The sequence below is a fragment of the Dendrobates tinctorius genome, unplaced genomic scaffold (genome assembly GCF_039654945.1).
Source record: "Dendrobates tinctorius isolate UK_male_01 unplaced genomic scaffold, ASM3965494v1 ptg000060l, whole genome shotgun sequence".
Classification (NCBI taxonomy): Eukaryota; Metazoa; Chordata; class Amphibia; order Anura; family Dendrobatidae; genus Dendrobates; species Dendrobates tinctorius.
The window spans coordinates 64,630,490-64,644,969 of NW_027361728.1; the positions used below are offsets into that span (position 1 = coordinate 64,630,490).

General features: G+C 41.0%; 1 protein-coding gene across 1 annotated transcript; it reads right to left on the minus strand.

The window, feature by feature from the left end:
- Positions 1-3,850: 3,850 nt before the first annotated feature.
- On the minus strand, positions 3,851-14,268 carry LOC141092819 (extracellular calcium-sensing receptor-like). Its single transcript, XM_073579146.1, has 5 exons — positions 13,954-14,268; positions 12,964-13,761; positions 11,351-11,578; positions 11,050-11,173; positions 3,851-4,806 (listed from the first exon to the last, which is right to left on the minus strand). The coding sequence occupies exons 1-5, from the start codon at positions 14,266-14,268 to the stop codon at positions 3,896-3,898; spliced, it is 2,376 nt and encodes a 791-aa protein (XP_073435247.1). The 3' UTR covers positions 3,851-3,895.
- Between the last annotated feature and the right edge of the window lie 212 nt (positions 14,269-14,480).

A 14,480-nucleotide genomic window follows, 5' to 3' on the forward strand; every position in this document is an offset into this window, starting at 1 on the left:
ACAGAAGGAAGGTCCTGTTCAAAAATCTGCCTTGTCCGAGTCTATCCTGCAGGCCACAAGGACAAAGCCCTCAAGATATACGCAATACTGGATGACCAAAGTAATAAGTCCCTAGCCAGGTCCATCTTCTTCGACAACTTTAGCATTGTAGGCCCTGGTTCTCCCTACACCCTGAGGACGTTTTCAGGTACCGTTGAGACAGCGGGGAGAATAGCAACCAGATACAAGGTGGAGTCCATAGATGGCCAAACCTGCATATGGTTACCGACCATTCTGAAGTGCAACCAGATTCCTGACAACAGGTCAGAAATACCTTCACGGGAGGTGGTGACACATCACCCCCATCTAAAGCGTATAGCCCACTTGATACCTGAAATGGATCCAGGAATCCCAAAAGCTCTACTTCTGGGACGAGATATACTACATGTCCACAAGGCTAGAGAATGTATAAACGGCGCCAGGAACGCTCCGTACGCACAGAGGCACAACCTTGAATGGCTCATCATAGAAGACGTCTGCCTAGGAGGAGCACACAAGCCGGCCTTAGTCAACAGCATGCTTACCAATACTCTTGAAAATGGACGGCCGTCTCTCTTCCAGCCATGTAAGAGTAGCTTCCTGGTAAAAGAGTTGCCACACAATCAGATCAATTTACCTGAATGACATTGACATTTGGATTTCTTTGTGCTCTAATCAGAAACTAGAAAATCCCCAATGTTCAGCACTAGACCTGTAGTGAGGGTCAGCCCTAAGAGTAAGGGCACGAGCAGCACATTCAGTGTGGACTTTCCTCAACAAATTCATGTGACACGTGTGGATCTTGTCACATACAAGTGACGCACTGTGGATTTTAAAATGCGCATTTGAGTGGGAATCTCACACTCGCTTGTATTTACTCACATATTTCCTGGAGGAATATCAATGCATATTTATAAGTATCTAATGGTCCCAGGACTGCACTTTATGTTACATTACCATCACAAATCTGTTCTGTCAAACCCCACAAAAAGAGCCCTGACCCTAAAAATGGCACAGAGCGGACCGAGAATCAGTGGGGCTATAAAGCCCCCAGTCAATTTTACACTGTAAAAACACCATCATATGAGAAGTGTGAAGCTTTTATGGGGGGGGGGAACAAGTTCGCATGAGGTCAAACCAAAGCAGACTTCAGTGCCTTGCACATTGTGAGAATAGAGCAGGTGACTTTATAAGAGTTGTCAAAAGGTGACCCCAAACAATCCCTGAGGTAAGAAAAGACTAGATAATATTACCCCCCTCCCCTATGTCTGAGCCCTGCAGCTAGAGTAGGGGAGGGAGAGGACTGGGGGGCTTTGTTTACTGTATTGGGAGTCATCTGCGTACAAGTGAAAGACCCCTAGAAGATGACATCTCATGCACATAGGGCAACCTGTAACAGTGGGGTAAGTAGGCAGAAGCCGGCTCTGCAGCACAGAATATAGGGCAGGTGGGAGTCTGCCCCTGTGGGGTACAACACAGGGATTTACCCTAAGGCTCCCCACACCACAATGGCACTGCAGCCCCTCAGGGGGACACAGGTTTATTGAGCTGGACGGAGCCGCTGCCCCACAAAGCCGTGCACTCCCAGTATGAGAGCCGCAGTCATATCGCAGCTGCTGCAGAACTCCTATCTGAAGCGCCTTTTCCCTTATCCCTTTCACATGGCCATAAAAGCCCGCCACCCAAGTTACATAATAACAAACCGGCAGTGGTGTAACTACAAAGTTATGGGCCCCGGTGCGAACTTTCAAATGGGGCCCCCCAATGCCAAAATTCACGCACATCTCCGCTCCGTACACACACGGCTCTGCTCCGTACACCTCGTACGCGCGCGGCTCCGCTCCTTACACCTCGTACACGCGGCTCTGCTCTGCACACCTCGTACACACGGCTCTGCTGAGTCTACATCCACCCTGTAAACCCCTTCTGACCCCACACAGAAACTTCACCTCATCCAGCAGTGCACCATGACAACCAGCACAGCAGAGTCCTGCATTCACGGAGGCTCCTGATCATGTGACCCCTGACTCTTCCCCTCCTGTGACTTCATCACAGGTCCTGTGCGTACACAGCAGGCAGTGCTGGACCGGACCATGATGCACGGGGGGGCCTGCAGGTGCTGCGCGCTGGGTCAGGATTTAATGACAGGAGAAGCCTGAACAAAATGTAATCACCGGGGCCCCATACACTTGTGAGGGTTGTCATGCCCTGACGGCGGCCCTGATCATAGGACGCACGTGTTTATCTGTCCTCCTGTTAACTCTCCAACTTGAATTCGTTATCCGAGTAAAGGATATCTGGTAAGCTTAATATCTTTCTTACAACGCAGTGTGTACAGAGATGTTATTAGCTGTATAGCAGTCAGTGCTCAGTAGATGTAATTAGACACCTGTTTTTTCTATGCAAGTTGCATCACACTGAATGCTTCCTGTATTTGTGTTAGCTGTGTGGTCATCTGCCCAATACTTATGCATGTCATTTGTATTCTTTACAGTTTTATCGCACACACTCTCGCTCGCTCAATACTCTTCACAAATAAACAAGTTAGACTACAGAGAACAGTCTGCTTATTTTGGAAGACAGTGCCGTGGTTTATGTTGTATGCTGAATTGCACACCGTGTCAACGTGTATGAAGGCAGAACATTAAAAGATAAGATTATTAATATCCTACAAAACATACAATCATGCACACATGAGCTACCCAAGGTCGGTTATGGATTATCTTTTTATATTTTTTATGATTCTATAGTTATACAGTAAATTGGCACTATGTATATTAGCGGGGGATCACAGATGACCCCACTGGGTACAGTGAGTGATTACAATAGCTGTACAGCACCGCAGAGCGCATTGCTGCTATATAAGATATAGGAAAAAGATTGATCACCTAAGACAAAGTGGTAAAATAGATACAGGTAGAAGAAACCTCCACTTTACTCTTGTTTTTTTTTTAGCTCCAAGGTGGCAGTTTGTGGATTGTTTTGGTCAATTGAGAAATAATAAAAAAAAATGTTTTTCACTATGAGGGTGTGTGCACACGCTGCGGATTCTGCTGCGGATCCGCAGCGGTTTTGGTCCTGCGGATCCGCAGCAGTTTCTGCTGCGGTGTACAGTACCATTATAACCGATGTAAAATGAAAACCGCAGTGCAGACAGTGCAGAATTTTCCACGCTGTTTTTCTGCAGTTTCAAATCCGCCGCATGTCAATTCTTTGTGCGGATTCCGCTGCAGTTTGGCACCTGCTCCATGGCAGGTGTCAAAGCGCAGGGGAAAACCGCAGGCTAAACCGCAGAAAAACTGCAGATAGGATTTACCTGCAGTTTTCATCAAATTCGCGCTGAAAATTCCGCAGAGCAATCCGCAGCATGTGCACTTACCCTGATGGTGAAATATGGTTATAAATTCATATATAAGGAATTTCATTTTGGTGTGTAAGTGCGCATAAGGCAAGAGCGGATGAAAAGAAAATATGTGAAATGTGCGTTTGTTTGATAACTTTAGTGTAATTTGTTCAAGTCTTAATTATTTAAATAAAATACAACAAGGTATAACACTATTAATAAATTGTGAAGAGAACCAAGTTCGCCTTTTATATCTGCCGTCTACACTAAGCATTGACTGCTAGAATCTTAATGATTAAATCGCTCATCATAATAGCAGAGAATTTTTTTTTTCTATATATTGTACATATACTGTATACTGTATATTCAGCGTCATTAATGTACACCTTAAAAATCTACATCTGATCTCTGATGGAGTTGACCTATTCAGGCTCATATACACACTAGGGTCACAATAGGACAAATAAACTAACTTTTTATAGTATTTGCTTCCAAGTTAGAAGCAAATGATTGAGGTTTTTTGCCATTTTACATTTATTTCTCAAGTTTGTGGTGTGAAGTTAAGTTTTTTTTTGAATTTTTCTCTGGCTTTAGGAGTATAATGTAACATTTAGGAAAGAAAATACAAGCAAGCAATCCAGCAGCAGAAGAAAGAATTGCAAAGATTTCCACAGCAGTAACGTATTTGCCACTTGTGCTCACGTAGCCAGGAATGAAGCTCACCCAGACCATGACAAACACCAATAAGCTGAATGTTATAAACTTTGCCTCATTAAAACTGTCTGGCAAATTTCTGGCCAGGAAGGCAAGGATGAAGCAAATTACTGCCAGGAGGCCAATATATCCGAAAGAAACTAGAAATGCCAGCTCTGACTCCCGGTTGCACTCTATGATTATCTTAGTTGTTGCAGCTTCTCTGTTTTTCCTCGTGAAAGAAGAAGTGGATGATAAGAACCCAATGCAAATGACAAACTGAAGAATCGTCGTGAATCCAACTAATATTCTCTGATGGGAAGGGTGGAAATATTTCATCACACCCTGGTTTGGCCTTGACATTGTAAATGCTAGAATGACAACTAACGTCTTCACTAGGATACATGATATAGTTAGGACAAAGCTTATGCCAAACACAATTTGTCTAAGGAGGCACAGGCAAGTGGAGGGTTCTCCAATGAAAGTGAAGGTTCCAATGAAAGACAATGTCAATGACGTTAGGAGCAGGAAGCTGATTTCTAAGTTGCTGGCTCTGACAATTGGGGTATTTCTATATTTTATGAACACCATTATGACCAAAAGAGTTTGACAGATACCAAATCCAGCAGCTGCAGAGAATGTGATTCCAAGTGGCTCTCCAAACGAGAGGTAATCTATCTCCTTGGGAATACAAGCATCTCTATTCCTATTAGACCAGTAGTCTGGTGGGCACTTTAAACAGTCAGTATAATCTACAAACAAAGAAAGTATAAATGTCAAAAGTATTATATATATATTAATTATTTATTAATCTATATTCTATTGTATCTACAGCATACATGCAAATGCATACAACCACAATAAAGTTCATGACAATATTAAGTACATGAATTTTAACCCGTTAACGATCTTGTGTTTTTTGCATTTTTGAGTTTCTGTTTTTTGTTCCCTGTCTTCCCAGAGCCATAACTTTTTTATTTTTCGGTCAATATGGCCATGTGAGGGCTTGTTTTTTGCAGGACGAGTTGTACTTTTGAACTACATCATTAGATTTACCATATTGTGTACTGGATAATGGGAAAAAATATTAAAATAAGTGCAATTCCACAATTGTTTTTTTTTTTTGGGGGGGGGGGGTTACCATGTTCACTAAATGCTAAAACTGACCTGCCATTATGATTCTCCAGGTAATTACTAGTTTACAGATTCCAAACATGTCTAAGTTCTGTTTTATTTAAGTGGTGAGAAAAAAAATCCAACGTTTGCACAAAAAAAAAAAAGGCTCCATTTTCTGAGACCTGTAGCATCTCCATTTTTTGGGATATAGAGCTGAGTGAGGGCTTATTTTTTTGAGCGCTGAGCTGACATTTTTAATGATAGCATTTTGGTGAAGATATGATGTTTTGATCACCTGTTATTGCAATGTTGTGGCTACCAAAAAACGTAATTTTATTCTTTTTCTCGTTACGCCATTTACCTATCGGATTATTTTGATAGGGCATTTCTGAATGTGGTGAAACCAAATATGTGGATTTTTTATTATTGTTTTATTTAGAATGGGGCAAATTGAGGGTTTATTTAAACTTTTATGCTTTTATTTTTTAAATATTTTTAAAAACTTTTTTTCTAGTAGCTGTGATCCCTGCCATGTGTAGGTAAAATGATCATCTGTTATGAGCGCCAGCCACAGGGCGGCGCTCATAGCGATCTGGCAAAGACAACCACTGGGGTCTCCTGCAGAGTCTTGGTAGTCATGTCAAGCCATCGCCGACCCACAGCCATGTGACACGGGTGCTAAAGGGTGGGGTTTGTGACGGGTTTCCGGGGCAAGTATGTTAAATGCCGCAGTCAGAGATTGACATGTTAACAGCCACGGGTGGATCGTGATTCCACCCGCTGCTGTTTGGGGTACATGACAACTGATCAGATCAGCTGTCCAGATCAGCTGTCATGTGCCAGAAAACATGCAGGCTAAGTGCCGGAGCCCACATGGAGTGCGGGGACACAACCTTTGACTTATATATACAACAAAGGTCGTATGGAGGTTAAACTGTATTGCTGTACAGTGACATGTACATGTTTGGATACCCCTGGTTATAATTACTATTATTGTGAACAGTTAAGCAAGTTGAAGATGAAATGATCTCTAAAAGGCCTAAAGTTAAAGATGACACATTTCCTTTGTATTTTAGGCAAAAAATAATAAATGTCTTTTTTTTTCACTTTAAAAATTACAAAAAGGGAAATGGGCAATGCAAAAGTTTGGGCACCCTTGGAGATTTGTGTGCTCAGATAACTTTGAAAAAAGGCAGTTAACAAGAACAGTGGAGGCCAAGATAAGGTCTGGTAGACCAAGTAAAATTTCAGTGAGAGCTGCTCATAAGATTGCTAGAGAGGCAAATCTGAATCCCCTCTTGACGGCAAATGACCTTCAGAAAGATTTAGCAGACACTGGAGTTGTGGTACATTGTTCTACTGTTCAGAGACACCTGCACAAATAGGGCCTTCATGGAAGAGTAGTGATGAGTGAGTATATTCGTTGCTCGGGTTTTCCCGAGCATAAAAGGATGTCCTTCGAGTATTTTGGTGTGCTCGGAGATATAGTTTGTGTCGAAGCAGCTGCATGATTTACAGCTGCTGGACAGGCTGAATACATGTGGGGATTCCCTAACAAACAGGCATTCCTCGAATGTATTCAGCCTACCCAACAGTCGCAAATCATGCAGCTGCTTTGACACAAACTAAATGTATCTGTATTGTGTACTGGATAATGGGAAAAAATATTAAAATAAGTGCAATTCCACAATTGTTTTTTTTTTTTTGGGGGGGGGGTTACCATGTTCACTAAATGCTAAAACTGACCTGCCATTATGATTCTCCAGGTAATTACTTGGCTGGCTACAAAAAGCGTTTACAATATGTGATATTTTCAAAAGGGGGTGCTATTAGGTACTAACCAAAGAAAAAACACAAAAATTGAGCTTGGTTTGAGTTGGTACACATACAGCATATAAATGCATGTTCACATGGCCAAAAAGCATACAAAACCTACAAAAGACAAAATGAAAAAACCCTGCTATAATTAATAAGCAAAAAGCAAAAGTGCATTTAAATCATACAGAGTTCTTAGTAAGGCCGGTTTCACATTTGTGCTTCAGGGCGCAGCGACGGCCTGCGTGCGGCCGCCGATAAGCCCTGCCCCCTGCCGCGCCTCCGCCGGTAGCTCCGCCTCCGTGCGCATGACGCTGCATGTGTCATGCGTCCCCTATCTTTATCACTGAGGACGCAGGCTGTGCGCAGTATGCGTTTGGCGGCACCTGCGTCCTTTTGACGGCGCGCCGACCAGCGCCAAACGCAACCTGTTGCAATTTGGTTGCGCTCGGCGCACCGTCAAAAAGGCGCAGGCGCTGCCAAACGCATACTGCGCACGGCCTGCGTCCTCAGTGATAAAGATAGGGGACGCATGCAGCGTCATGCGCCCGGAGGCAGAGCTACCGGCGGAGGTGCGGCAGGGGGCGGGGCTTAGCGGCGGCCGTGCGCAGGCCGTCGCTGCGCCCTGAAGTGCAAATGTGAAACCGGCCTAATACTGTATTTGATCAAACATAGCATAAAAGCCGTCCCACTATCGATAAGGTGACTCTGTGGTCAGGGCGGTCCTACACTGTCTAGTATTAATAACCTTATCATGTGTCAAAGTTGACGTCTGTGTGAATAAGGGCAGACAAGGACCGGGTCCCAACCACTGGACACCAGTCAGGGGAAGCCTTTAAATACAATTTCCAGCTCAGGAGAGGGAGGCCACACCCCAGCTTGCACAGAATGCAAAAATACAAAGAAAAATTGAGCTTGGTTTGAGTTGGTACACATGCAGCATATAAATGCATGTTCACATGGCCAAAAAGCATACAAAACCCACAAAAGACAAAATGAAAAAAAACCCTGCTATAATTAAATAAGTTAAAAGCAAAAGTGCATTTAAATCATACAGAGTTCTTAGTAATACTGTATTTGATCAAACATAGCATAAAAGCCGTCCCACCATCGGTGTCGATGGTGGGACGGCTTTTATGCTATGTTTGATCAAATACAGTATTACTAAGAACTCTGTATGATTTAAATGCACTTTTGCTTTTAACTTATTTATTTATAGCAGGGTTTTTTTCATTTTGTCTTTTGTAGGTACTAACCATGCAGAGTTTCCAAACTTTTGCATCTGCCCATTTTCCGTTTTGTAATTTTTAAAATGTAGAGGATGAAACTATTTTTTTCTAAAAAACAAAGGGAATTTGTCATCTTTAACTTAAGGTCTTTTAGAGATCATTTCATTTTTAACTTGCTTATCTATTGACAATAACAATAATTTTGACCAGAGGTGCACAAACTTTTACATGCCAATGTAATGCAGCATTGAGGTATATAGAACAAGTGAACAGAGGATCACAGGTTCAAGTCCCCTAAAGGGATTAAAAAATTATGTTAAGCATTTTAAAAAATATTTAAAAAATGTAAAAAAAAAAAAAGAATTTAATTCACGCCGTGTTAAAAAAATAAACATATTTGGTATGGCTATATTTATAAAAGTCAAGCCTATCAAAATATAAAATCAATTAACCCAAAATCTGTAAGGAGAAACAAAATCAAAACACCAGAATTGGGGTTTTTCCGCTCACCACAACTACCTAAAAAATACAACAAAAAGTGATGAAAATGCTATATGTACCGCGAATGGTTCGCAATACAACTGACAAAAAAATCAAGACCTCAAACAAATCCATTGATGGAAAAATAACAATAAAAAAGGTCACGGAAGATAGAGACAGAAACCAACTTTTTTTTTAAAAACTGCTAAAAAAAAATTTCACCTCCTAAATAAAAAAAATGCAAGACATATTGAATTGGAAAATTATATTTGCAGGTCATATTTACCATACAATGAACGCTGTAAAGACAAAATCCAAAAAACAATGGCATAATTGCCTTTTTTCAACATTTCATTCTATTTGCAATTTTTCCTTGGTTTTCAGTAAGCTGCATAGTAAAAAGAATGGCGTCATTCAAAATTATAACTCCCCCAACAAAAAACAGGACAGAAAAATAAAAAAGTTACGGCTCTTCGAAAAAGAGAGAAAAAAAACCTAAAAAGCAAAAACGAACTGTGCCTGTGCATCTTGGGACATTATTGATACATTTCCCCTAATATCTTCCAGCAACTGTGAATTCATGTAGTGTGAGTAGAAACCTTCTGAAATTGAGTAATCACATCATTATTAAATTGCGGAGGGCTCAGAAGAGATTGACTCCAAATTCCACTACAGTGGCAGGTAGGGAAAGGGGCATTATCAAGTTCTGAAATTGCTTTCGTTTGTTAGACAGCATGAAAATAAGCAACTTTGCAACTCACTAAAGCCCCAGTCTCACATAGCGAGATCGCTGAAGTGTCACCGATTTTGTGACGCAACAGCGACCTCGCCAGCGATCTCGCTACATGTGACACGCAGCAGCGACCGCCCCCCCAGCTGGATATCGCTGATCATGCTCAAATGTTCTGGGCCATTTTTTCATCTGCGGTGTCCCGCTGGCCAGCGTGCATCGCTGTGTTTGACCCGACGAGCGACCTTGTTTGCGATGCAGAACTCAGGACACAGGCGGGAGTCGTCAGAAAAGCTGCCGTGTGACAAGGTACCAACGACCGCCAAGGATCGCTGGATGGTTGCTGCATCGCTGAAGAGATCTGCCTGTATGGCAGCTCACTAGCGACCATTTAGCGATGCACCAGCGATCCATATCAGGTCGTATCGTTGTAGGGATCGCTGGCGCATCGCTAAGTGAAACGGGACCCATACTTTATCTATTTGCTGTCATTCTCCTGCCTTGAGAGCTTTTATGTTTTATAAACTACAGCTCATTTGTATGGGGCTCAGCCTCCAGAGCATGTCCAAGTTTGACAGTATTTACACTCCAAGAGAGGGGTTAACGCTTAGCATTCCAGCCACCACTCTCCAGTCCATTGATTTCTATACGGCAGTTAACTGCTCCCCTCCATCCCCCTCCCTCTCATCTTGTGTAGAGAAGCTGTTACAATTCGTGAAAAATCACCAGCACACAACTTTCACAGCAGATCTCCTAATCACAACTTTCTGCTCTTGCTGTCTGGGTCTGTGCTTGTTCAAATAACTTAATATCTCTATGTGTAAATACAGTGAAAACAGTTTAGACGCAGAAAAAAACACTGATAGATGAATGTGATATAGCAGAACTTGTTCTGATCTTTATAAGGCCAGTTTCACATAGCGTTAATGCTGTCCGTTCAACGCATGCGTTAAACGGACTGCGTTAACGCTACTCTCATATTCTGATCGCGTTTAGTGATCGCACTAGCGCAGATGCTCCGTCTGCACTAGCAGTGACAGACCCTCGAACGCTGCAGACAGCGTCCGAGGGTCCGTCAGAGTGACGGCACATCGTTAACGCATGCGCTCGATAATGGAAGTGTATGGCAGCGTTAACGGATGCGTTACATCGAGTTAATGCCGTGGTTAAACGGAATGCCACACGCTATGTGAACCTGGCCTAATTCTACTAATATTATAGTTCTGCAACTCACCAGAGCTGTCACTCAAAGAGTAGAGCCGGTGCTTGCTGGAAACTAGGAAGTAAGGAAACTAAGGAGACTGCAAAGCTCTAAGCTGGGCAAGAAACAACTTGAAAATACCCCTTTTATGAACTAAAAAGATGAAGGCAGGTTATTTTTGAAGAAAGGTGAAAGATTCGGAGTTTGATGATATTATATTTTATGGGACATGTTGCACGGAGAAGGTAATGTGAAGAAGGGACAATGTATTATGAGATTGTTGATAATATTTCTGTGAACGATACCATCGCACCCCATGGTCTTTTCACATCTCAACACTAAGTAGCTCTTAAGACCCTGATCTACCACCCTACTACACATTATTATGGACTACAAGAACACTATCAAGTAAAAAGCTATATACCGGTTCCATTGGATATTTCACCATCTGGGCATGGAAGACAACTGAAGCAGCAGACTGGTTGCCCTTGTAAGATACTTTTTCTAAAGCCAGGCATGCAGCTTTTATTGCACTCTGATAGTGGAGGCTGAGGTAAAGGAATTACAGTAAATTATTACTGCAAAGTGCACATTAAACCAAATATAGACTTTACATTATATTTTATATGTTGGCATTTTTCTAGTAATGGGAGAAAGTGTAACACAAAGATACTTTTCGAATACTAGACAAAGTAAAAGTAAAATGAACTTCGAACAATCCAAACCTTAGACTCGTCTCCATTCCACGAGGTACTCTGCTCGTAAATCGCAAGTTGATGGTCCATAATTGTGCTGCCATAGTAGCTTCCAACCTTCTTGTAGCTTAGAAAGCCATTTTCTCCTATCTGCCAGTTGACAATATCATACTTTGCTACTGGATCTCCGTTTTTGTCAAAGTAGTGATAATTTCCAATAGGATCTGTGAAATTGACTGCTTTTAAAGCTTCAACCAACTACACAGAACAAAGAAATATAGATATTTATACAGTTTGAAGCAATGTGATGATATGTAGTGTGAGGAGCTACAACTCCCAGAATGTGGCTGTACTTTGCAAAACTACTTTTACCTTAACTGGACATACAGATCTTAACAACACAGATGTCCTCCATGTGTATTTGGAAAAAGATCACATTTTCATGTAGCGTCCACATATTAATAGATTATACGTGTCCATATTTATTCATTGCGATACATGATTGTAACATTATTTCATAGATTTAATTGAGTGAAGAACAGGAATAAATAAAATCTGCATTGCTAAAAATTCTGTTTCCTCACCATGGATCTAGCAACAAGATGATGGAAAAGATGTATTCATGATATGTAATGTATTTACTTTATACTTGATGTCAAAATTGTCCTTCCTTTTAATCTATGACTTAAAGCTGTTATCCAACGAAGAATAATATGTATACAGTAAAAAACCTGGAAGAAGTCACTCCGTAATATAAATGCATCAAATTTCTTTTTTCTGTTCAGAAATAACCTATGGTTATGAGTCCGTTATAATATTTTGTTCTGTGTCCCGATATCTATTTCTAATTTCAACACAGGGCATAGCACACTTGTGTCATTGAACATACTGGCATAACTTTCCCAACTACTTTTCAGCTGAAAAGCTGACTGCATATCCTCCGTTTTATGATATGTGCACACAACATCTTTTAGGCACTGTTTTTCCTAAAGCAAATTTTTTGTCGTATCCTGCGTTGTGATTTGTAGCAGCTTTCTCGCTGGCTTTTTTCTTTAAGCATGTATACAATAGAATCCGTCTAAAAAAAAAGATGACTTAGCTTCTTCTACCTACATTATGGTTTCATAGCGGGCCCACCTGAAAAAGACGTAGTGTGCACATGTTCTAGCAAGCATCATGGATCAGCACAACAGACTATTTTTTGCATAACTATAGTAGGAAGACTAAAGAAAGAAGCTTTGGCAAGACTGCAAAAACTAACGGGAGCGAGATGCTGCCGTTCCACAAGTCACCAACGGAGTAGAGGATAAATTGGGGGACAAGCCATTGGACGAAAGGTGAAAATCTGAGTTTGAACGATTTTTAGAAATTAACATTAAATAACTGAATCATGTAGATAAGAGGTTCATGGAATAACTCCTTTAAAGCTGATCTTTCACCGGTTATCACAATGCAACTGTCATACATTATCAAATAGATCTCCTAGACCAGACATGATGATAAAGGAGTTGACTGTCAAGACAATATGTATGAAAACTGGACTTGGAACAACATATGCCCAACAAATAGATATTATTATATTCATCAACACATATATGACTATATCATACAACACATAATGAAAAACAGAGATCTGCCATTACCTGATAGGGTTGCAGGCTGTGTCCTTTTGTACATGGTTCATTGTCACAAGACCATAAGCTGTTGAGCGCATATGCAATAGCATATACTGCATTGTAGACATTACAGCTAATGCGCAGCTGTGAGACATCTGTATATGTATTGTTCACCAATGTAATATCCTCATTACCAGTGCAAATCGGCATATTGCTCTGTATTTTCGTATGATCGGGCCAGGAACACTTGAATGTGTGTTCCCAAAATGATTTTGTAATGATATCTACAGAGTCCTGTTGAGTGTTGAGCTGAAGGAGGAAATTTTTAAGGCCTGGAATACTCCCGGTGGGTATCGCTAACCCCAATGTTCCACTAAAAAAACTAGCATGCTCTTTTTCTACAACAAAAGCAGATGTGCTCCAGCCTTCACTTGCCAGCCAAGTTCTACCGGTAATATTTTGCTTGGCTATTTCCCAAACCAGTGGTAATAAGTTGGTGTCCCCTGAGAATACAATGATAACATTAGCTGAGGATTGTTTTATAATATCAGCAATCTGAAAGTATTTTGTCTTGGAAAACACCAAAGGAATTGTCTCTGAGAATGCAATACAGACACCAAGTCGTACAACCTGCTCAGTGAAAAGCTGAACTCCAACTTTCCCGTAATCATTGTCCTCAGCTAGGGTTCCCACCCATTTCCAGCCAAAGTGTTCCACTATGGCCGCAAAGGCAATGGTTTGAAATGTGTCACTCGGAATGGTCCGAAAGAAAGAAGGGAATTCATATTTATTACTTAGGACATTGATGGAAGAGAAATAGCTTACCTAGGAATGAAAAGAGAATGGCACAAATTTCTATTTTAGTAGTGTAATTGCCTAAATACAGTCAGGTATTTCAGCAATGTGCTGAGTGTAATTTTATCGTGTGACTATACTTTTTATATGAATGTGTATACATGTGTTTTGTACATTGTTACACAATTTTATATATAGAAATTTATTTTAACATTTACTTACTTGTGGATAGTGGTAGGTGCCCAATATCCTCGCCATTGCGATGGATATAACTGATGCTGATTCACCAATAACAGCAGATAATGTAGATTTCTCCTGGTATTGGTAATTTGGAATGCCTTTTGCTTCAACTCCGGATCCGGAGATCAACGTGAATATTTGTTTTATGACTTCTGCTATATTATCACAAGTATCATAAAGAGAATAGCCTACTGATATGTTAGGAAGCAGGTGAGTGTTATTATTTATCTCTTCTATGGCATAGATCATCGTTCTGATCCAACGGAAGCTCCTGAAATCAAAGCTAAAGATGAACATTTTTATAAAATATATAATTAATATCTTATGTTTATAGAATAGACAATAAGCCATATTAGAAAAAAACTGCCAAAAAGTATAGGGAAACATTTTCGATTTTCAGATCTGCAACATTTCCATAGGGTATGAACTAAGGAGGAAACCTTTTAAGTGGACCACGGTCCTCCTACATCTCCTAGTTTGTTTCCATGATGTGCTGACTTTAGCATTCA